Source organism: Somniosus microcephalus, chromosome 2, assembly GCF_052327205.1.
Source record: "Somniosus microcephalus isolate GS21.2 chromosome 2, FLI_Smic_1.0, whole genome shotgun sequence".
NCBI classification, from domain to species: Eukaryota; Metazoa; Chordata; class Chondrichthyes; order Squaliformes; family Somniosidae; genus Somniosus; species Somniosus microcephalus.
Window position 1 is genome coordinate 185197784 of NC_140988.1, and position 25276 is coordinate 185223059.

Genomic DNA, 25276 nt, shown 5'->3' on the forward strand with positions numbered 1-25276 from the left:
GTCAGCAAGCACAGGGGTGATGGGTGAACGAGACTTGGTGCGAGTTAGGACATGGACAGCAGAGTTTTGGATGACCTCAAGTTTACAGAGGGTAGAATGTGGGAGGCCAGCCAGGAGTGCGTTGGAAGTGTCAAGTTTAGATGGAACGAACACATGGATGAGGGTTTCAGCAGCAGATGAACTGAGGCAGGGTAGAGTCGGGCAATGTTAGAGGTGGAAATAGGCAGTCTTAGTGATGGCACACCTAAAGTCGGATGAGAGTAATATTCTAATGTTCAATTAAGCAATCAGTAATAAAATGCTTCAGAATATGGTAACATATTCAGAAGTTGTTAATTTCTCGGAAAGCCAACTACAAAAACGCTGCTAAAACATCATAGTATGTGCAGTAAAATATATTGGGCCAGTAATTCCGGTCCCAATGCGTGAGTACGGACGGGGTACTCACGCGTGGGCCCGTTGGAAGTGCCGGATTTCAGCATGCACAGCGCATGCGCGGGAAACTGGCATTTCCTGTCCTCTGAACCAAGGGGTTCAGAGGATGAACGCGTGCGCGCTGAAATTCCTTTTTTTCCACAGGTTTGCGCGTGTGTAAGGGCTCTCCTTTGAATGTAAAAAGGAGACGTAAAGACTTCATTCTTTAAGGTAAGTGGTCTATTACTTAAAATTATAACATTTTTTCCACAGCTTTATTGATTTTAAGGACTTTACAGTAAGGTAAGTGTAGTTTTAGACCCAATTTTTTTTTAAATTATTTTTTTCAAAAATTTGATTAATTGTTTAAAATAGTTTTTTTAAAGTTATTTATAGTTTATTTAAATATTGGGATGTTTTTTAAAATTTTATTTAAAGTTAAACTAGACTTTTGGGCGCCTGTACTTTTCATGAGTTTGACAGTTCTTACTATCAAACTCATGAATGAAGTTTCCCCTCCCCTGATTGGCTGCACAGTGCTCACCTGATCCCAGCCAGCATATCGCACTAACTACGCCGCTGGATCAGGCAGGCACAACGCGCCGACATCTGAACCGGGCCAGTGACAGGAATTCCAAGCAGGCCCAGGCTTCAGATGTCGGCGCGCCAGGTGAGTGCACATCGGGGGCTTGCACGCGCGGCAAGCCCCGAACCTAATTTCTGGGCCACTGTAGCTGCTGAAATACAAAGTTTATCATTGTGGATTATATTACTTTATTACTCTTCTGTATCTTTATCTATATAACATTGGCGTGTTTTACACATCCATCACACACCAGGCGCCACAATTTGCGACAGAGGCGAAACAATCATTAAAGAAAGCCAGTCATTGATCTGGGCCCTGAAACTTAGTACTTTCCAATTTGCAAAATTCTCTGAACTGAGCCTGTGTTTACTTAACATCAATCAGACATTGCAGCCTTAGAGGGATACATCACCACCTTAGTGGCAGAGTAATACATTGTGCGTTACATGGTATAACACTCCTGTTCTTATAAAGCAGCAAATCATCTAATGGCGATTGTGAATTATCATCAGACACTTTACCATGTAAAAAATAGTGAACGTCCACTAACAATGACTACCCCTTTTTGTTAATGATCTAGACTTGTACTAATATTTTAAGCAATCCTAATACTGTATTTAAATTTATGATTATATTCATATCATAATTATGAATCAATCTTTTGGTACAATAACAACACAAGAAATAAGTTACCTCTCCAGCTTTGTTAGCAAGTGCAATGAGGTCCCGCTTGGGGGACCACACCATGTAAAGTATTTCATTGGGAAGTTGCTTCTCTCCAACCTGTCGAAATGCTGGCATGACAATGATTCTGTCAATAAAAAAGTGAGTCAGCGCCCGTCCATGAGATTAAACACAGCACAGAACTGTAAACAGTAGAAATGTGAAGATTGACATATTCAGCGAAAGTGACACAGATTGCAGACATGATACTGTGTTTGCCTTTCATAATGACACCTGCCAGGTTTGTCTGTGTGCCATCCATTAGGATGGACAATCCCTCATTGTGGCAAGACAGGGTTCTGAGCATACAACCTACAATAACCTCTTTACCTCAATTAGCACAGAGGGTTAACTAAATGAGAACAAAAAAGAGTTTGCGGATATCTATCCCTCACTATACACCTCAGAGTACCAGATGAACCCCAGGCAGTAACCCACTGTCTTGTCAACCTTCACACTCAGCCAATGGAAGGCACAGATAACGGACTCTCTAATCTCAGCCAAGGCAATACAAAACCTCCAAACTAGCATGTTTTCTACTGAAACCTTTCCACTGTTTCAAACAGATCGTCACCCTCCCAGAAACATTTGAGAAAACTACGATTACACCAAAAGGCTGCAGACCCCACCCTCTGTTCAGCAGAGTCCATCAATTCTTTTAAAAGAAATCAGATAACTGTTTGAAAAATAATATTAAAAGGTGTGGGGAGCAAGCAGAAGAAAAGGATTAGACTGAGTGCGTCATTTGGAAAAAAATACCAGTGCACACTTGTTGGGCTGAATGGCCAGTTTCTATGCTATAACATTCTAAGATATTGTTCACAATTAATCAAAGCTGACCAAATGTGAACACTTCTTGCAGTCAGGAATGGACAGGAAACAGGGCAGCTTCTTAGATACCAATTCACAGCACTTCATCCATGAATCTGGTAAACAGGACCCCTTGCTGAGACAAACATCTCAAATAATGGCTTGTAGGAGCCAATGGCTTGTAGTAGATTGTGGCATACCTTCTAAGGAAAACAATCAAACAATCTCTCTTGACTTTGAGACTGAATACAAACAATATACAGACTAGTCAAAGGTATGTTTCTCCATCTTTCCACCCAATGCAGAAAAATTGATGTGTGTCCTGCATCAGAACATCTGTAAAGAAAATAAATAACTGCAGCTACATTTGTTGGCTACAGTCGCTGAACCACTCATGCCCAGACTACAGTCCAGCAAAGCTGGCACCAGTACTGGGGAAAGAGGGAGCTGTTCCGTTGGTACGGGCTCCACTTAAACCGGGCAGGAACTAGTGTCCTGGCGAATTGAATAACTAGGGCAGCAGACAGGGCGTTAAACTAATGAAGGGGAACTGGGAGGATTCAGGAAAGAATAAATTTAAAAGCAGCAAGAGGAATGTCAAGGCTCTAGAGCAGAGTAGAGTTGTGGGTAAAAATAAGCAGCGAGAGTCAGGAAGGGACAGAGAGAGCAACAAAGGTAATAGGGCATCAGTGACTAAGGTGACATCAGGGAAAATAGAAATAAGTCAAAGCTAAAGGCACTATATCTGAATGCGCGAAGCATTTGCAACAAAATAGACGAATTAATAGCACAGATAGAAATTAATAGGTTTGATCTAATAGCCATTATGGAGACGTGGTTGCAAAGTGACCAAGGTTGGGAACTAAATATTCCAGGAAACTTAACTTTTAAAAGAGATGGGCAAAATGGAAAAGGAGGAGGGGTAGCCCTGATAATAAAGGATGGGATAAAGACAGTAGAGAGAAAGGATCTTAGCTCTGAAAATCAAGCAGTAGAATCAGTTTGGGTGGAGCTAAGAAACAGCAAGGGGCAGAAAACATTGGTGGGAGTTGTTTATTGGCCCCCAAACAGTAGTTGTAATGAAGGGCTGAGTATAAATCAGGAAATTAGAGGCGCATGTAACAAGGGTAATACAGTAATCATGGGGGACTTTAATCTTCAAAAAGACTGGGCAAACCAAATTTGCAGTAGTAGTGTGGAGGACGAATTCTTGGAATGTATACAAGATAGTTTTCTAGATCAGTATGTTGAGGAACCAACTAAGGAACAGGCTTTTTTAGACCTAGTATTGTGCAATGAGAAAGGGTTAATTAATAACCTTGTAGTAAAGGGGCCTTTAGGGAAGAGTGACCCATAATTGATAGAATTTTATATTAAGTTTGAAAGTAATTTAGTTAAATGCGAAACTAGGGTCTTAAATCTAAACAAAGCAAACTACAGGAAACTTTAGTTTAACCAGAGGTTAAAAGTCCGGAAAGCTCTATCTACCGGCAAAATTCAGGAGCCGTTTTCTATAAGTTTTTTTACTTCTCATTGCTTTTTTTTTCCCCAGTCAGGCTCTGCAAGGTCTGTAGCTAAGCAACAGCTTCAGCTAGAGACGCTTGCCGCTGCAGCCGACTGTTCTGAAGCTGTTGCTAAGCAACAGGGTTTGTTGATTCACACGGAGCTGAAAAGCTCTGTATGTTTTAACATTGCCGCTGGTTTATACGGCAGTTTTGATCTAATGGCACCAGCTCGGTCCCGTCAGTGCCGGATACCAGAAAGTTTCCTGTACGTAGGTATGAGGGGCAAGTTGGCTAAGGTAGATTGGGAAACAACATTAAAAGGTGTGACGGTAAACAAGCAATGGCTGGCATTTAAAGAATTATTACATACATACATTCCTTTAAGGCAGAAAAACCCCACAGGAAAAGTGGTCCAACCGTGGCTAACAAGAGAAGTTAAAGATAGTATTAGATCAAAGGAAGAGGCTTATAATGTTGTCAAAAAAGCAGTAAGCCTGAGGATTGGGAGGATTTTAGAATTCAGCAAAAGAGGACCAAGAAATTGATAAAGGGAAAATAGAATGAGAGTAAACCAGCAAGAGACATAAAAACAGACTGTAAAAGCTTCTATAGGTATGTAAAAAGGAAAAGATTAGCGAAAGTAAATGTGGGTCCTTTACAGGCTGAGACAGGAGAAATTATAATGGGGAATAAGGAAACGGCAGAGAAAGTAAACAAATACTTTGTGTCTGTCTTCACAGAAGGTGGCGCAAAAACCTCCCTGAAATAGTGGAGAACCAAGGGTCTAGTGAGAATGAGGAACTGAAAAATAGTATGAGTAAAAAAATAGTATTGGAGAAATGAATTAATGGGACTGAAAGCCGATAAATCCCCTGGACCTGATGGCCTACATCCTAGGGTATTGAAAGAGGTGGTTACAGAGATAGTGGTTGCATTGATTGTCATTTCCCAAAATTCCATAGATTCTAGAACGGTTCCCGTGGATTGGAAGGTAGCAAATGTAACCCCACTATTTAAGAAAGGAGAAAGAAAACGGGGAACGACAGACCAGTAGCTTGACATCAGTAGTAGAGAAAATGCTACAATCTATTATTAAGGATGTGGTAACAGGGCACTTAGAAAATAATAATAGGATTGGGCAGAATCAACATGGATTTATGAAAGGGAAATCACGTTTGACGAATCTGTTAAGAGTTTTTTGAGGTTGTAACTAGCAGAATAGATAAGGGGGAACCAGTGGGTGTGGTGTATTTGGATTTTCAGAAGGCATTTGATAAGGGGTTATTAAACACAATTAGGGCTCATGGGATTGGGGGTAATATACTAGCATGGATTGAGGATTGGTTAACAGACAGAAAACAGAGAGTAGGAATAAATGGGTCATTTTTCGGTTGGCAGGCTGTAACTAGTGGGGTATCGCAAGGATCAGTGCTTGGGCTTCAGCTATTCACATTCTATATCAATGATTTGGATGAGGGGACCAAATGTAATATATCCATGTTTGCTGATGATACAGAGTTAGGTGTGGATGTAAGTTGAGAGGAGGATGCAAAGGGGCTTCAAGGGGATATCAACAGGCTAAGTGAGTGGGCAAGAACATGGCAAAAGGAATATAACGTGGAGAATTGGAAGTTATCCACTTTGATAGGAAAAATAGAAAAGCAGAGTATTTTTTAAATGGTGAGAGATTAGGAAATGTTGGTGTTCAGAGGAACCTGGGTGTCCTTGTACACACTGAAAGTTAACATGCAGGTACAGCAAGCAATTAAGAAAGCAAATGGTATGTTGGCCTTTATTACAAGAGGGTTTGAGTATAAGAGTAAAGATGTCTTACTGCAATTATATAAGGCCCTGGTGAGACCACAGCTGGAGTACTGTGTACAGTTTTGTTCTCCTTACCTAAGGAAGGATATACTTGCCATAGAGGGAGTGCAACGAAGGTTCACCAGACTGGTTCCTGGGATGGGGAGATTGTCCTATGAGGAGACAATGAGTAGACTGGGCCTATATTCTCTAGAGTTTAGAAGAATGAGAGGTGATCTCATTGAAACCTACAAAATTCTTACAGGGCTTGACAGGGTAGATGCAGGGAGGTTGTTTCCCCTGGCTAGAGAGTCTAGAACCAGAGGTCACAGTCTCAAAATAAGGGGGCGGTCATTTATGACTGAGATGAGGAGAAATTTCTTCACTCAAAGGGTGGTGAATCTTTGGAATTCCCGAGAGGGCTGTGGAGGCTCAGTTGTTGAGTACATTCAAGACAAGAGATCGATAGATTTTGGGATATTAAGGGAATCAAGGGATATGGGCATAGTGCAGGAAAGTGGAGCTGAGGTAGAAGATGAGCCATGATTTTATTGAATGGTGGAGCAGGCTCAAGGGGCTGAATCGCCTACTCCTGCTCCTATTTTTTACGTTCTTACAGCTGTTTCACTCTTCAACTACAGTTTTTTTCACAAACAGCAACTTTAAAACAACTGTGTTTGCGTGTGGACCTGCTGCAGCTGAACGAACGTGCATGGAATAGCGTAGAGCCAGGGGACTGGGAGATATAAAGAACAGCAAAGGAAGACAAAAAAAAGATAGCAAGAGCTCCAAAAAGGAATACAAAAAGAAACTTTCGAGGGATATCAAGAGTAACACAAAAAGGTTTTACAAATATATTAAAAGAAAAGGGTAGTCAAGGGTAATGTAGGTCCTTTAAAAACAGATGTGGGTAATATGGCAAATGAAAATAAGGAAATGGCAGAGTTGTTGAATAATTACTTTGTCAGTTTTCACAGTAGAAGAGGATAATATACCTGACATTCCAGCGAAACTAACAACGAATCAAGGACTGGAACTCACTAAAGTTAACGCAAGCAAGAAAACAGTACAGCTGTATTAGAAAAAATAATGGCACTAAAGACCAACACATCCCCTGTGTTTTAAAGGAAGTAGGTAAGGAAATTGCAGATGCTTTAGCCGTAATCTTCCAAAGCTCTCTCAATTCAGGAACTGTCGCTTTAGATTGGAAAATTGAAAATGTAATTCCATTATTTAAGAAAGCTGAGAGAAAGAATCCAGGAAATTTTAGACCCGATAGTCTAACATCTGTTGTGGGGAAGTTATTTGGAATCTATAATTAAGGACAGAGTGACTGAGCACCGAGAGAAATTTGAGCTGACTAGAGAGAACGAACATGTAAAGGGTCGGTCATGTCTAACAAAACTAACAAAAGTAATTTAATTTTGAGAGGAAGTAACTGAAGTAATAGACAGACGAATGTCTATGGATGTAGTTTATATGGACTTCCAGTCAGCATTCAATAACGCTCCACACAAGAGACTGTTACCTAAAAGTAAAGCTCATGCAATTAAAGGCAAATTATTGACCTGGTTAGGAGATTGGTTAGGCAGTAGAAAACAGAGTAGGGATAATGGGTATGTACTCAAATTGGAAGGAAGAGACTAGTGGTGCCCCACAAGGATCTGTGCTGGGGCCTCAACTACTCACAATATTTATTAATGACTTAGATAACGCAAAAGAGGACCATATATCCAAGTTTGCCGATGACACAAAGATTGGTGGCATAGTAAGCAGTGTAGACAGAAGCATAAAACTACAAAGAGATATTAATAGATTAAGTGAGTGGGCAAAACTGTGGCAGATGGATTTCAACACTGGTAAGTGTGAGATCATCCATTTTTGGCCAAAAAAGGATAGATCGAAATATAAATGGTGAAAAACTAGGGACAGTGGAGGTCCAAAAGAGATTATGGGGTCCATATACACAGATCACTAAAATGTAGTAGGTACAAAAAATAATCAAAAAGGTTAATGGAATATTAGCATTTATAACTAGATGGCTAGAATATAAAGTTCTGGAGGATAGTAAGTTGGTGGCCATCCGGCAGGGTAGGAAGAGGCAGGCAGTGTAGGCACTCTCAAACCGGTTTTTAGTGCTGAGGGTGACGTGTAGTCTAAAGCACATCCACAGCACCGTAAGGGAAATGGCTACACAGAGGGGTATAGCAAAGTGTAGAAATGCAGTGGTCATCGGGAATTCGATAGGGGTGGTAGACAAGCTTTTCTGCAACCGGCGATGTAAGTCTTGCATGGTGTGTTGCCTTCCTGGTGCCAGGGTAAAGAACATCACTGAACTGCTGCGAAACATTTGGGCAGGGGTTAGAGGGGAACAGCCAGAAGTCATGGTCCATGTGAGCCAATGACAACGGGTTGAGCTCCTGCAGTCAGTGTTTTAGGAGCTAGGGAGGAAGTTAAAGAGCAGGACCTCAAAGGTAGTAATCCCTGGGTTATTACTAATTCCACGAGCTAGTGAGTATAGGAGCAGTAAGATGAGACAGATTAACATGTGGCTAGAGAAATAGTGCAGAAGGGAGGACTTCAAATTCCTGGGGCATTGGAATCAGTTCTGGAGCATTGGAATCAGTTCTGGAGCAGGAGGGACCTGTACAAGATGGAGAAGTTGAACCTCAACAGAGCTGGGACCAATGTCCTCACAGGGAGGTTAACTAGTGCTGTGGGGAAGGGTTTAAACTAATTTGGGAAGGGCACCAGAATGACGCATTAGAGGAGATACAAGGTGCACAGGGGTCTGGAAGAGAAAAACATTAGAATTATGAGTAGTTAAAAAATAGGAGAACTACAAGACAGACTAAGATGGGTTTAGAGCGCAGATGTGTAAATGCACGGAGTAAATGACGTTGGTGAGCTGCAGGCACAAGTAGCCACATGGGATGATGATATTAGTGGTAATAACGGAGACCTAGCTCAAAAAAGGGGAGGAATGGGCACTTAATATTCCTGGCTACAATGTATTCAGGAAAAAGGAAGGGAAAAAACGGGATGATCAGAGTGTCCCAGTGAGTGCGGGACCGCTGGGGCGGCCGGGTTTCAGTCCGGTGGCCGGCAGGGCTCGCCCTCTGCCCGCCAGCTCCAGTTGGGGGTTTGCCCGCTGGTATCTATTTGATTCGGCCTGTCGGGAGAGGAGACTCCTAGCTGGCGGGGTGGGGGAGCGCGCCGCTGCTGTCCCGGTATCGCTGCTCTTTACCTGGGCCCAGCTCAAGCTCCGCTCACCGCCGGCCACTTTCAAACCGCCCGCGCATGCGCACGCCGCCTTAACGGCGGTATCGCGAGAACCTGAAACAACGCTGCAAACTCTCGACAAGTCAGGGCAGGGCTGCGTCTGCGCGAACAGCGCAACCAGCTGCCACCTCTCGAGCGCGCAGCAGCTCCGTGACCGGGCCGGTGGGAGCGCGCAGCATCGCTTTGCGCGGGGACTGGCCGAGGCGCTGCACAAGCAGTTCACGTTATAGGGTGATCATATTTTCTAAACCGAATCCAGGGTCACACAGGGTGTGTCCTTCTGCTAGCCCACCGGCCCAAACTTCCTCTAAGGTTCCCCCCTGCCCTACCCGGAACTTGCATATTTCTCCAGTTTCTCTCTGAACTCCCCTCATGACCTCTCCGCGCTCATCTTGTCCATGAGACCCACTTCTTGCTCCCTCGACCCTATTCCCACTAAACTGATGACCACCCAACTTCCTTTCCTGGCTCCCATGTTAGCTGACATTGTTAACGGTTCTCTCTCCCCCTCCTCAAAAAAACAACCCTTCACCCCTCCGTCCTTGCAAACTACCGCCCCATCTCCAAACTCCCTTTCCTCTCCAAAGTTCTTGAACGTGTTGTTGCCTCCCAAATCCGTGCCCATCTTTCTCGTAACTCCATGTTTGAATCCCTCCAATTAGGTTTCTGCCACTGCCACAGAACCGAAATGGCTCTTACCAAAGTCACAATTGACATCTTATGTGATGGTAACAAACGTAAACTATCCCTCCTCGTCCTTGTTGACCTGTCTCTGCACCGAGCGACTTATCATCCTTGGTGATTTCAACCTCTCAGTTCATCATGCTCGCTCTCCTCTGAGTTCTCTAGCCTCCTATCCTCCCTTAATCTCTCCCTCCATGAAAACTCCCCAACCCATATTCACAGCCACCTCCTCGACCTTCCCATCTCTCGTAGCCTCGCTACTCCCATCGTGTCAGTCGCTGATATGACCATCTCAGGCGACTTCCCCGTATCACTCTTCACCCACTCCCCCCTCTCCCCACCCTACGTCCTTCTGTGTCCACCCCTGCAAAAAACTCTCTCCCAACACTCTTACAACTGCACTTACGAAATCCCAACTGTCTAGCTTTTGGCCCTCCATTCACCACGACATTTCTGCAGCTACCGATCTGCTCAACCACACCCTCACCACTACCTTTGTAGCCCTAGTCCCTATTTAAACAATTACTCTCTCTCACCCTGGCCGGTTCCCCTGGCCCTCATCTTCGCTCCCTTAAGTCGAAGGGACGCAGACTTGAACGGATATGGCAGACAACTGGTTTAGCCATTCACCACCAGATTTGGCTGGACCACATAAAGCATTATGGGGTCCTGTTCTCATAGAGTCATTACGGCACAGAAGGAGGCCATTCGGCCCATCGAGTCAGTGCCGGCTCTCTGTAGAGCAATCCAGTCAGTCTCATTCCCCTGCTCTATCCCCGTAGCCCTGCAAGTTTATTTCCCTCAAGTGCCTATCCAGTCTCCCCTTGAAAACATTGAGTGTCTCCGCTTCCACCACTTCCGTCGGCAGCAAATTCCAGGTCATCACCACTCACTGCGTAGAAAAACTTTTCCTCACGTCCCCCCTGTATCTCTTGCCCAAAACCTTAAATCTGTGTCCCCTAGACCTTGTTCCATCAACTAGTGGGAACAGCCTTTCCCCGTCTAGCCTATCCAAACCCATCATAATCTTGTACACCTGTATCAAATCACCCCTCAACCTCCTTTGCTCTAATGAAAACAAATCCAGCTTCTCCAACCTGTCCTTGTAGTTAAGATCCCCCATCCCCAGAACCATTCTGGTAAATCTCCTCTGCACCCTCTCAAGGGCCTTCACATCCTTCCTAAAGTGTGGTGACCAGAACTGGACGCAATACTCCAGTTGTGGCCTAACCAGCGCTTTATAGAGGTTCAGCATAACCTCTATTTTTGTACTCAATACCTCTATTTATGAAGCCCAAGATCCCATATGCTTTGCTAACCACTCTCTCAATATGTCCTGCCACCTTCAGGGACCTATGCACATTAACTCCCAGGTCCCTCTGTCCCTGCACACTCTTTAAAACTGTGCCATTAAATGTATATTGCCTCTCCCTGTTCCTTCTGCCAAAATGCATCACCTCACACTTCTCTGAATTAAATTCCATCTGCCACTTGTCTGCCCATTCTGCTAGCCTTTCTATGTCCTGTTGCAGTCGATTGATATCATCATCATTATTTGCCATACCCCCAAGTTTGGTGTCATCGGCAAATTTAGAAATTCTACTCTGTATTTCAATATCCAGGTCATTTATATATATATATCAAAAAAGCAATGGCCCCAGCACTGACCCTTGGGGAACACCACTGTCTACCATCCTCCAGTCTGAAAAACAGCCATTTACCACAACTCGCTGTTTTCTGTCCTTAAGCCAATTCCTTATCCAAGCTGCCACTGATCCATCTATTCCATGAGCCTCAATTTTGTTAACCAGCCTTCTATGTAGTACTTTGTCAAACACATTCCGAAAATCCATGTAGACAACATCCATTGCATTCCCTTCATCAATCCTCTCTTACTTCATCAAAAAATTCAATTAGATTAGTCAAACATGATCTGCCTTTTACAAATCCGTGTAGGCTCTCCTTAATTAGCTTAAACCTCTCCAAATGCCCGTTAATTTTTTTTCTTGATTATTGTTTCTAAAACTTTACCCATCACTGATGTTAAACTGACCGGCCTGTAGTTACTGGGATTGTCCTTACACCCTTTCTTGAACAATGGTGTCACATTTGCCACTTTCCAATCCTCAGGCACCTCCCCCGCATCTAGGGAAGATTGGAAAATTATGGTAAGCCCTTCCTCTATCTTCTCCCCCAATTCCCTTAGTAACCTGGAATGCAAGCCATCTGGACCAGGTGACTTGTCCACTCTAAGCATACCCAGCCTTTCCAGCACATCCTGTCTATCAATTTTCACCCCTTCCATTGCTTCTACCTTTTCCACTTCTACTGATATTTTGTCAGCATCCACCTCCGTAGTAAACACCAATACAAAGTACTCATTGAGTATTCTAGCCTTGCTCTGCACCTCTAAGCATATATCAGCTTCTTTGTCTCTAATAGGCCCCACCCCACCTCTTGCTACCCGCTTACTGTTTACATGGCGGTAGAAGATTTTTGGGTTTCCTTTTATGTTACCCGCCATTCTACTCTCATATTCTCTCTTTGAAAATCTTATTTTCATCTTCACATCCCCTCTCAACTTATTGTATTTGGTCTGATTCTCCCTTGAAGTATTCACTTGACATGCATCATACACCCTCTTTTTTTGTTTCATCATCTTCTCTATCTCCCTAGTAATCCAAGGAGCCCTTGCTTTGGTTCCCTTACCTTTCCCTCTTGTTGGAATGTACTTAGCCTGTACTTGGAACATCTCCTCCTTAAAGATCACCCATTGTTCCGTTACAGTTTTTCCTGTCAGTATTTGGTTCCATTTTACTCTGGCTAGATGCTTTCACATCCCATTGAAGTTAGCCCTATTCCAGTTTAGATGTTCCACTCTAGATTGTTCCTTGCTCCTCTCCATTGCTAATCTAAATCTTATGATACGATGATCACTCATACCCAAGTGTTCTGCCACAGACACTTGGTCGACCTGGCCCACCTCATTCCCCAGCACCAGATCCAGCAATGCCTCCTTCCTAGTTGGGCCAAGAACATATTGGTCAAGGAAATTCTCCTGAACACATTTCAGAAATTCCTCCCTCCTTTCCATTTACCCCAGCATTATCCCAATCGATACTTGGGTAATTAAAGTCCCCCAATATCACCACTCTATAGCTCTTGCATATCTCTGCGATTTCCCTGCAGATTTGCTCCTCTACCTCCCTCTCACTATTTGGAGGCCTTAAGAATACCCCCAAAAGGCGTGATCATACCCTTTTTGCTCCTCAACTCTAAACAAATGGATTCTGTCCTTGTCCCCCCAAGAACAACCTCCCTTTCCAACACTACAGTGTCTTCCTTAATCAGCACTGCCACCCCACCTCCCTTTTTTCCTTCCCTAACTTTTCTAAACACCTTGTAACCCTTGAATATTAAGTGCCAGTCCTCACTGTTTTTAAGCCACCTTTCCGTTATTGCCACAACATCATATTGCCACACAGCTAATTGTGCTTGTAGCTCACCAACCTTATTCACTGTACTTTGTATGTCTACGTACATTTTTGAATTTTTCGTAGTCTTTCTTAGTCTGCTCCTATCTAATATGGTACTACTACCGCCTCTAGTACTATCTTCTCTAGTACTATCCAACACACTCACTCTTTTATGCACCTTATTCCTCTTTTCTACTCCTATATGCTGGTGCCCATCCTCGTGCCAAGCTAGTTTAAACCCTCCTCAACAGCACTCACAAACCTCCCTGCAAGAATATTGGTCCCAGCTCTGTTGAGGTGTAACCCGTCCAGCTTGTACAGGTCCCACCTTCCCCAGAAATGGTCCCAATACCTCAGGAATCTAAAGCCCTCCCTCCTGCACCATCTCTCCAGCCACACATTCATTTGTTCTATCCTCCTATTCCTGTACTCACTAGCACATGGCAGCAGGAGTAATCTGAAGATTACTACCTTTGAGGTCCTGCTTTTTAATCTCTCTCCTATCTCCCTAAACTCTGCCTGCAGGACCTCATCCGTCTTTCTGCTTATGTTGTTGGTAACGATATGGACAACGACCTCTGGCTGTTCACCCTCTCCCCTTAGAGAGTCCTGCAGCCGCTCAGTGACATCCTTGACCCTGGCACCAGGGAGGCATCATACCATCCTGGAGTCACGTCTACGGCCGCCGAAATGCCTGTCTGCTCCCCTAACTATTGAATCCCCTACCACTATTGCTCTCCCATTCTTTTTCCTCCCCCCCCTTCCCCCGTGCAGCTGAGCCACCAATGGTGCCGTGGACTTGACTCTGGCTGCACTCCCCAGAGGAACCATCGCCCTTCCCAGTACTCAGAACAGAATACTGGTTGGAGAGCGTGATGCACTCCGGGGACTCCTGCACTACCTGTCTGGCCCTCCTCTTCTGTCTGGTGGTCACCCATTCCCTCTCTGCCTGCATACTCTTAAGCTGCGGGGTGACCATCTCTAGAAACGTGCTATCCATGCGGATGCACCGCAGTGACTCCAGCTCAAGCTCCGTTAACAGCAGAGATCCGTGCCTGTTCATTGGAAACCACACAGCTCCTGAAGTAATGCTGTCTTTAAACAGAGTGGATACCTGGGATGGCAAGAATGACATATGAGGAGAGATTGGGTCGATTGGGCTTATATTCACTGGAGTTTAGAAGAATGAGAGGGGCTCTCATTGAAACTTATAAGATTCTAACAGGACTAGACAGACTAGATGCAGGAAGGATGTTCCCGATGGCGGGGGAGTCCAGAACCAGGGGTCACAGTCTAAAGATAAGGGGTAAGCCATTTAGGACAGAGATGAGGAGGAATTTCTTCACCGAGTGTGGTGAACCTGTGGAGTTCTCTACCACAGAAGGCAGTTGAGGCCAATTCATTAAATATAATCAAGAAGGAGTTAGATATATTTCTTAAGGCTAAAGGGACCAAGGGATATGGGGAGAAAGCAGGGACAGGGTACTGAATTTGGATGATCAGCCATGATCTCATTAAATGGCGGAGCAGGCTCGAGGGGCCGAATGGCCTACTCCTGCTCCTAACTTCTATGTTTCTGATGTAATAAAACTCACTACACACTTGGTTTGAGTATAAAGCAAGGCTTTAATCAACTTGTTTCAGAACATGGAGGTCTAGTTGTACTTCACTAGTTCCTGTCTTACAAAATGTCCCTGGGCAAGCTGGGCCCACGAGTATTTATACTCCTTGGACGGCGCCACCAGCTGGCCGTCCAGCATTATTTCATGAGTAGTTTCTTTATGATGATGAGATTTCTAACAGTTTCTATGACTGCATAACAGATAACAGTCATAAGTATTTTATGCTTAGTCAGGTAAACTTACTTAAATGTACATAAAATGGGTAAGTAATTTCAATTATTTTAGTTAAACATTTGTTAATGGACAACTAAAACACATCACTGCTGAGAAACACTATTTAAAAATTTGTTTATGGGACGTGGGCATCACTGGCAAGGCCAGCATTTATTGCCCATCCCTAATTGCCCTTGAGAAGGTGGTGGTGAGCCGCCTTCTTGAACTGCTGCAGTCCATGTGGTGAAGGTACTCCCACAGTGCTGTTAGGTAGGGAGTTCCAGGATTTTGACCCAGCGACAATGAAGGATTGGCGATATACTTCTAAGTCAGGATGGTGTGTGACTTGGAGGGGAACTTGGAGGTAGTGGCGTTCCAATGCGCCTGCTGGCTTTATCCTTTTAGGTGGAAGAGGTCGCTGTTTTGGGAGGTGCTGCCGAAGAAGCCTTGGTGATTTGCTGCAGTGCATCATGTAGATGGTACACACTGCAGCCATGGTACGCTGGTGGTGAAGGGAGTGAATGTTTAAAGTGGGGGATGGGTTGCCAATCAAGCGGGCTGCTTTGTCTTGGATGGTGTCGAGCTTCTTGAGTGTTGTTGGAGCTGCACTCATCCAGGCAAGTGGAGAGTATTCCATCACACTCCTTAATTGTGCCTTGTAGATGGTGGAAAGGCTTTGGGGAGTCAGTAGGAGAGACACTCGCCGCAGATTACCTAGCCTCTGATCTGCTCTTACATAAGAAATAGGAGCAGCAATAGGCCACTTGGTCCCTCGAGCATGCTCTGCCATTCAATAAGATCATGGCTGATCTTGGGCTCAAAGCCACTTCCCTGCCCACTCCCCATAACCCTTCACTCCCTTATCTTGCAAAAATCTGTCTATCTCCACCTTAAATGTATTTAATGACCCAGCCTCCACAGCTCTCTGCTGCAGAGAATCCCACAGATTTACCACCCTCTGAGAGAAGAAATTCCTCATCTCAGTTCTAAAAGGGCGACCCTTTATTCTGAAACTGTGCCCCCGAGTTCTAGATTTCCCCACGAGGGGAAACATCCTCTCTGCATCTACCTTGTCGTGCCCCCTCAGTATCTTATATGTTTCAATAAGATCACCTCTCATTCTTCTAAATTCCAATGAGTATAGACCCAACCTGCTCAAACTTTCTTCATAAGTCAATCCCCTCATCTCTGGAATTAACCTAGTGAATCGCTTCTGAACTGCCTCCAATGCAAGTATGTCCTTCCTTAAATAAGGAGACCAAAACTGTACGCAGTACTCAAGGTGTGGTCTCACCAATATCTTGTACAGTTGTAGCAGGACTTCCCTGCTTTCATACTCCAACCCCCTTGCAATAAAGGCCAACATTCCATTTGCCTTTTTGATTACTTGCTGCACCTGCATGCTAACTTTTTGTGTTTCACGCACAAGGGCCCCCAGGTCCCTCTGAACTGTAGCAATTTTGTAATCTCTCTCTGTTAAATCCGTGAATCTTAAGGTATGGTGTTCTTCAATAAATAAATGGAGACCACAGAGTAACAATCAACAGGTGTTTACTGGATGAGGGTATTCTAAAAACTAACAGTACAGATCCCTACTCAGGGTTTATATACAGGTGTGGTCACTGCCGGTACTACAGTATACAGGAGCTGTAAAAGTAGTTCTCCTCTTAAAGGTACAGACACTACAATTCCTCCCCTTTTAGATTAACAGTACCATAACATTCAATTAACAGTTAACACTTTTAACATGCACATGTCTGTGTGGAGTTTGCACATTCTCCCTGTGTTTGCGTGGGTTTCCTCCGGGTGCTCCGGTTTCCTCCCACGGTCCAAAGATGTGCGGGCTAGGTTGATTGGCTATGATAAATTGACCCTTAGTGTTAGGGGGATTAAATACACAGGGATAGGGTGGGATATGTGTTGATGTAGGGGTTACGGGGATCGGGTGGGATATGTGTCGGTGCAGGCTCGATGGGCCGAAATGGCCTCTATCTGCACTGTGGGGTTTCTGTGATTCTGTGTGATTAACTGAACTAGTCCATTTATAGATTCAGTCTTTGGGGCGGCTTCCTGATCCTTTCTGGATAGCGCCTTTCCTGAGTGTCTTGCTCGTGGTGCGGAGGCGATTCTGGCCCCCTGTCGTCAGTTAGTTCATCAGCTTCCGATGCTACCGTTTCTGATGTAGATGCTACCGGTATGTCGGGTTCATCACCAGGTACGCGAGACATGGGGTTGACTCGTTCCTGTGACGCTAGGATCTGGTCGACATGGCGTCTCACAATGTTCTCCCCAACATCCACTGTGTACATTAGTGGCCCCTGCCGTGTGCATATCGTTCCTGGTTGCCATTTCTCTGTTCGGTAGTCGCGGGCCAAGACTGGTTGTCCTACATTGAAGCTCCTTGTCGGCTTCTCATTGATGTGCTGGAATTGCTTATTCTCAACATTTCTTCGTACATTTGGTCTGAGCAAACCCAGATGAGATCTCAACCTTCGGTTAAAGAACATCATGGCCGGGGTCTGGTTGGTAACTGCATGTGTTGCATTTCTGTAGGCTAACAGGAAATTGTCCACCTTATGCTGCAGTGGAATTTCGTCATCGCACATGGCCCTTACTGCCTTTTTAAAGGTTTGTACGAACCTCTCAGCCAATCCATTTGTGGCTGGATGATACGGGGCGGATGTGTAATGCCTTACCCCATTCCTTCTCATAAATTTCCGAAACTCTTCGGACACAAACTGTGGTCCGTTATCAGAGCAAATCTGCTCTGGCAAGCCGTTCCTGGCAAATATGGTCCGTAGGACTGCAATCGTTTTCTCCGTAGTGGTGGAGGACATTTTGATCACCTCAGGCCATTTTGAATGCGCATCCACTGCTATTAAGAACATTGAGTCCATGAATGGACCAGCAAAATCAATATGCACCCGTTGCCATGGAGAGGAGGGCCACTCCCATGGGTGTAGAGGGGCATGTGGTGGTGCATTTTGGACCTTCTGGCATCCTGAGCAGCTCTTTGTTAGGTCCTCGATTTGTTGATCGATCCCCGGCCACCACACATAAGCCCTAGCAAGGCTTTTCATTTTCACCCCTCCCAGATGGCCTTTGTGAAGCTCATTGAGCACTCTCTCCCTTAACCTGGGTGGAATTACCACTCGGGATCCACACATCACTGTCCCCTGGCATACTGACAGCTGTTCTCTTCTGGATGAGAATGCTGGCAACAGTGAGTCGCCATGTGTTGGCCATCCCCTCACCGTCAAATCATATACCCGAGACAGTGTCGGATCATTTCGGGTCTCCTTCTCTATATCCGCGTTAGTTACTGACAAGCGTTCAATTATAGTTGAATAAAATATTTCGACAGGGTCCACTGCTGGTACTTCCTCCGCAGTAGGCAGTGGCAGGCGTGATAGCCCATCAGCGTTTCCATGCTGTTTCATGCCCTTATACTCTATTTCATATTGGTTCGCCCCTAGAAAAAGGGACCATCTTTGTAGCCGTTGCGCAGTCATCACCGGAACGCCCTTTTTTGGATTAAAGATGGAGACAAGTGGTTGGTAGTCAGTCAGCAAGGTGAACTTCTGCCCGTGCAGATAGTGGTTGAACTTTTTCACTCCCCACACTAGGCTGAGGGCCTCCCTGTCAATCTGGGCGTAGTTGCGCTCGGCTGAGGTTAGTGACCGAGACGCAAAGGCTACTGACCTCTCCAACCCGTCTGGGAATTTGTGCGACAACACCGCTCCAATACCATAGGGTGATGCATCACACGCCAACCAAATTGGTAGTGCTGGGTTGAAATGAGCCAACACCTCTTTTGATGTGATCAATTCTTTGCACTTCTGGAAAGCTCGTTTACATTCGTCATTCCACTTCCATGGTACCCCCGTTTGCAGTAGAGTGTTCAGTGGGTGTAATACTGTAGACAAATTTGGTAAGAACTTATGGTAGTAGTTCACCAGTGATATACCTATCAATTCATCCAATGAAAAGCGACGAGTTAAGAAAGTAACTATAGGTTTTTATTGGCTAAATAACAGAGCCCACCCTCGTGGGTGATCGGATCCAACAAGGAGGAATACCAGCCAGTCGACCACCTTTATACCTGGGCAGGTAGGTGGAGCCATGGGTGGAGTCAGCAGTGGTCAGCCCAGGTATAACAGCGTGACAAGAGGCGACCTCGTGTAGTGATACAACAGTGTAAACAGTGATAACCATAGTGTAACGATATAACAGTGATAACCATAGTGTAACGATAGTGAACGATAAAAGTGGTTTACCACATTCACCCCTTGTTTAGATTTGAGTCCGGCGGGGTGAAGTGTACTACCAGTTCGGGTATGTCAGTCTGTCCGGAGGCCTCGTAAGCCTTTCTGATCGTCGCAGCAGCGGCGGCGGTGATGCAGTATCCGACGTTAATGCTGGTGTCTGCGTGGTCGGCGAAGGCTCGTGGGGTTCCGGCATGCCGTCTACCTGGGCTGGATCTGGGGGAGTGGTGGGGGGTAATGGTGGTGTCTCAGGGGTGCCCGAGGGTGCAAGGTCTCGTAAGGAGACTGTGTCCTCCCGCCCGTCTGGGTATGCCACATAGGCTTACTGGGGGTTGGCGTGCAGGAGGTCCACCCTCTCGACCAGGGGGTCCGTTTTATGGGCCCTCACATGCTTTCGCAGCAAGATGGGCCCCGGAGAGGTCAGCCAAGTTGGTAGCGTGGTTCCCGTAGTCGACTTCCTGGGGAAAACAAACATTCATTCATGGGGGGTGGCGTTAATGGCAGTGCAAAGCAGTGACCGAATGGAGTGCAGTGCTGCCAGGAGGACTTCCTGCCAGCGAGAGGTTGGGAGGCCCTTAGACTTTAAGGCTAAGAGAACGGCCTTCCAGACAGTCGCGTTCTCTCTTTCCACCTGGCCGTTCCCCCGGGGGTTGTAGCTGGTGGTCCTGCTTGCAGCAATACCTCTCGCTAGTAGGAACTGGCGAAGTTCCTCGCTCATGAAGGAGGAGCCCCGGTCGCTATGTATATAGTTCGGGAACCCGAACAAGGCGAAGAGGTCGTTCAGGCATCTGATGACCGTGGTACTGGTCATGTCTGGGCAGGGGAAGGCGAAGGGGAAACGGGAGTACTCATCAATAATGTTGAGGAAGTACACATTACGGTCAGAGGACGGGAGGGGCCCCTTAAAATCGATGCTCAAGCGCTCGAAGGGGCGGGTGGCCTTGATCAGGCTTGCTCTGTCCGGCCTAAAGAAATGCGGTTTGCATTCGGCACAGGTTTGGCAGTTCCTGGTCATGGTCCTGACCTCCTCGATGGAGTAGGGCAGGTTGCGGGCCTTAATGAAGTGGTAAAGTCTGGTGACCCCGGGGTGGCAGAGGTCGTTGTGGAGGGTCTGCAGTCTATCACTTTGCACGCTGGCGCATGTACTTCGTGATAGAGCATCTGGGGGTTCGTTCAGTTTACCAGGCCGGTACAAGATATCATAATCATAGGTGGAGAGCTCGATTCTCCACCTCAAGATCTTGTCGTTCTTGATTTTGCCCCTCAGCTTGTTATTAAACATAAAGGCGACCGAACGTTGGTCGGTGAGGAGGGTAAATCGTTTGCCTGCCAGGTAATGCCTCCAACGTCGTACAGCCTCCACGATCGCCTGGGCCTCCTTCTCGACCGAAGAGTGTCGGATCTCGGGGCCCTGGAGGGTCCTTGAGAAGAAGGCCACTGGTCTCCCCTCCTGGTTAAGGGTTGCGGCCAGGGCGAAGTCGGATGCATCGCTCTCTGATGTGCCTCATTAATCCCGAGACTCGATGTTAGCGAAACAAAACAAGGCTTTTATTAACTTAGAAGATAACACGCAGTGGAGAGAGGTATCTTCCCTGGAGGTCTGCAGTACTGGCTGTGAGGCCAGACTGAGCTGGCTTACATAGAGGCCAGGTATGGGCGGAGCCCTACACACAACACATTCCATACATTCCAATACACAATACAATGGTCAGGAGAAACCTGAAACCAACCACAGTCACAGGCAATACAATGGTAAGGGGGAACCTGAAACCAACCACAGTCACAGGCAGTGATGAATGGAATATTTCATCACATTCACCCCTTCTATAGATTTAGTCTGTTCGGGGGTTTGGTAGTCCTCTGCGACCGACGTGGCTGTTGTGGTGTCACGGGTGTCGGCTGGGTGTCCCCGGTGGCCTCCTGGGTCTCTGCCGGGGGTGCCGCCAGGGTTGTTGAAGGGGTAGTTGGTGGGGGTGCCGTTGGTCGATGTTCTTCCGGGGGTGATGAAAGAGTAGTGGGTGGGTAAGAGTTGCTGTGGTCGTTGTTGCTGCTATTGCCGTGGTTGTTGTCGTTACCGGCTGGGGCGACGTCTTTTATTGACACAGTGTCCTCCCTTCCGTCGGCGTGCCGGACATACGCGTATTGGGGGTTGGCGTGGAGTAGGTGCACTGGCTCCACGAGAGGGTCCGTCTTATGGCCCCTCACATGCCTTCGCACGAATACCGGACCCGGGGTGGAGAGCCATGACGGCATGGATACGCCTGAGGTGGATTTCCGGGGGAAGCTAAACATTCGTTCATGAGGCGTGGCATTAGTGGCAGTACACAATAGCGACCGTATTGAATGGAGCACATCTGAGAGGACTTCCTGCCAGCGGGAGATAGGGAGGCTCTTGGTCCTTAGAGCTAGAGTGACTGCTTTCCATACTGTCCCGTTCTCTCGCTCCACTTGACCGTTACCCCGGGGGTTGTAGCTGGTGGTACGGCTCGTGGCGATACCCCTGGACAGCATGTACTGGCGTAGCCCTTCACTCATGAAGGACGCCCCCCTATCCGTGTGGATGTAGCTCGGCATACCGAACAGGCAGAACAGGCTGTTGAGGCATTTAATGACCGTGGCGCTGGTCATGTCTGGGCAGGGGAAGGCGAATGGGAACCGGGAGTATTCGTCCACAATGTTCAGGAAGTAAACATTGCGGTCGACGGACGGGAGGGGGCCCTTGAAATCTAAGCTGAGCCGCTCAAAGGGCCGTGTAGCTTTGATTAAGTGGGCTCTATCAGGGTGGTAGAACCGAGGCTTGCACTCAGCGCAAGTGCGGCAGTTCCTGGTCAGAGACCGAACTTCCTCAATCGAGTAGGGTAAGTTGCGGGACTTTATGAAGTGGAACAGCCGCGTGACCCCTGGGTGGCAGAGGTCGTTGTGGAGGGTCTGTAGCCGATCCCCGGTGGCGCTGGCACACATCCCTCGTGAGAGGGCATCTGGGGATTCGTTAAGGGCCCCTGGCCGGTAAATGATGTCATACTCGAAGGTGGAGAGCTCGATCCGCCACCTAAGAATCTTATCATTTTTGATCTTCCCCCTCTGTTTATTATTGAACATAAACGCTACCGACCGCTGGTCGGTAAGTAGGGTGAAGCGTTTGCCGGCTAGGTAGTGGCGCCAGTGGCACACTGCCTCCACGATGGCTTGGGCCTCCTTTTCCACGGAGGAGTGTCTGATCTCGGGCCCTTGGAGGGTCCTCGAGAAGAAAGCTACGGGCCGCCCCGCCTGGTTGAGGGTGGCCGCCAAGGCAAAGTCAGACGCATCACTTTCCACTTGAAATGGAGTGTTCTCGTCCACTGCCTGTAGCGTGGCCCGCTCAATATCCTGCTTAATGCTTTTGAAGGCGGCGTGGGCCTCAGCAGAGAGCGGAAAAGAGGATGCTTTCAAGAGGGGGCGGGCTTTGTCGGAGTAGTTGGGGACCCATTGGGAATAATAAGAAAATAACCCCAGGCACCTTTTCAGGGCTTTGGGAGTGTTGGGCAGGGGCAGCTCCCGTAGGGGGCGCAATCGGTCGGGGTCTGGTCCGATTTCCCCATTCTCCACCACGTTGCCTTGTATGCAGAGGCGCGTGGTGTTGAAAACGCACTTGCCCTCGTTGTAGGTGAGGTTGAGTTTTTGTGCGGTTTTCAGGAACCTCTCGAGGTTCGAGTCGTGATCCTGCTGGTTGTGACCGCAGATGGTGACGTTGTCGAGGTAGGGGAAGGTTGCCTGCAAGTGGTGGTCATCGACCATGCGATCCATCTCCCTCTGGAAGACCGAGACCCCATTCGTCACCCCAAAGGGGACTCTGAGGAATTGGTAGAGGCGTCCGTTCGCCTCGAAGGTGGTGTACGGGCGGTCCTCTGGTCTGATAGGGAGCTGGTGGTACGCTGACTTGAGGTCGATGGTGGAGAACACCCGGTATTGGGCGATTTGGTTCACCATTTCTGATATGCGGGGTAGCGGGTAGGCGTCTAGTTGGGTGTACCTGTTGATCGTTTGGCTATAGTCGATCGCCATCCGTTTCTTCTCGCTACCCCTTACCACCACCACTTGGGCGCGCCACGGCCTATTGCTGCATTCAATAATGCGCTCTTTCAGGAGCCTGTCTACCTCGGTTGCGATAAACCGCCTGTCCTCCCAGCTGTACCTCCTGCTTTTGGTCGCTATTGGCCGGCAGTTAGGGGTAAGGTTCGCGAATAGCGAAGGCGGCTTTACCTTCAGGGTAGCCAGGCCGCACACTGTGAGGGGCGGCTGGGACCCACCATACTTAAGCGTGATGCTTTGGTGGTTGCACTGGAAATCCAGGCCCAAGGTCACGCTCGCGCATAGATTCTTCATGATTAATACTTTAAAATTATCGTATACAGTCCCGTTAACGGACAATTGTACCGTGCAGTAACCCAGAATGGTCGATGTCTGGGTTTTATCAGCCATAGAGATGGTACCCCGAGTAGGGACCACCTTTAGGGAGAGTTGTCGTGCCAGTTCCGGATGGATAAAACTCTCCGTGCTTCCACTGTCAATTAAACATTTAACTCCGCACCCGTTTACCTCGATGTCCACCATTGATTTGGATAGCGGGTGGGGCCTGGTCTGGTCCACTGTGACCGATGCCACTGTAGGGCCCTGATCGAGACAAGATGGCGTCCGCGCTGTCTGCTCACAAGATGGCGGACCCCACGAGGTCGGGCAAGATGGCGTCCAAGATGGCCGCTCCCACGGCGCACACGCGGTGGTGGCGGGTTTTGGTTTTCCAGCGGGGTTCCCTCTGCACACCTTCCCAAAGTGCCCCTTCTTACCGCACTTAAAGCAGGTGGTGCCTTTCGCCGGGCACAGGTTTCTGGTGTGCTTTGGCTGCCCGCAGAAGTAGCAGTTGGGTCCCCGACGCGTCGCGGCTGTCGTAGGGCTTCTGGGGGGAGAGCGGGGCCCCGACGGTGCCGGGCTGCCGGGCGGGGAAGATGCCTTCCAAGATGGCGGCGCCCTTGGTGCACACGTGGTGGCGTGGACGGCGCGGGCTGAAGAGTAGGCATCCGAGTTTCTCTGGGCCACATCCAGGGATCGCGCGGTGTCCGCAGCCTGTTTCAGGTCCAATCCCGTTTTTTCCAGCAGTCTTTGCCGGATGTAAGTGGAGCTGAGGCCTGTGATAAAGGCATCGTGAACAAGCTCGTCGGTGTACACTGCGGCTTTTACATCTCGGCACTTGCAGTCTTTGCCAAGCATTTTCAGGGTGCCTAGGAACTCCTCCACCGATTCCCCAGGTTGCTGTGCGCGAGTGGCGAGCAGATGCCTAGCATACACCTCATTCGTAGGCTGCTGGTAATGCGCCTTTAAGATGTCGCAGGCGGCCAGGTACGTGTTGGCGTCTTGGATGAGGGGGTAAACCCGGTGGCTTACCCAATTCCGCAGAATTCCGAGTTTCATACTCGCAGCGTCCGTAGCGTCTTTGACGGCTGCGGAATTGTCCAGGAAGAATTCCATACACATAAACCAGTGTCCAAAGCGTGCTGATGCGTCCGGAGCATGCTGATCCAAATCCAAATGTTCGGGTTTCAGGAGTTGATCCATTGTGTTGAAAAATAAGTTAATAAAATTGATGTGCCTCATTAATCCCGAGACTCGATGTTAGCGAAACAAAACAAGGCTTTTATTAACTTAGAAGATAACACGCAGTGGAGAGAGGTATCTTCCCTGGAGGTCTGCAGTACTGGCTGTGAGGCCAGACTGAGCTGGCTTACATAGAGGCCAGGTATGGGCGGAGCCCTACACACAACACATTCCATACATTCCAATACACAATACAATGGTCAGGAGAAACCTGAAACCAACCACAGTCACAGGCAATACAATGGTAAGGGGGAACCTGAAACCA

At 47.3% G+C, this 25276-nt stretch overlaps 1 protein-coding gene across 1 annotated transcript in view; it reads right to left on the minus strand.

Moving 5' to 3' along the window:
• anapc4 (anaphase promoting complex subunit 4) overlaps window positions 1–9194 on the minus strand; it is a 136939-nt gene extending 127745 nt beyond the window's left edge. Inside the window, exons 1-2 of the mRNA XM_085968048.1 lie at window positions 9089–9194; window positions 1694–1811 (exon numbers count right to left, since the gene is read on the minus strand). Coding sequence (XP_085824174.1) covers window positions 1694–1801 — 108 coding nt within the window. The 5' untranslated portion in view covers window positions 1802–1811; window positions 9089–9194. The remainder of the gene's footprint in view (window positions 1–1693; window positions 1812–9088) is intronic.
• Window positions 9195–25276: the final 16082 nt, after the last annotated feature.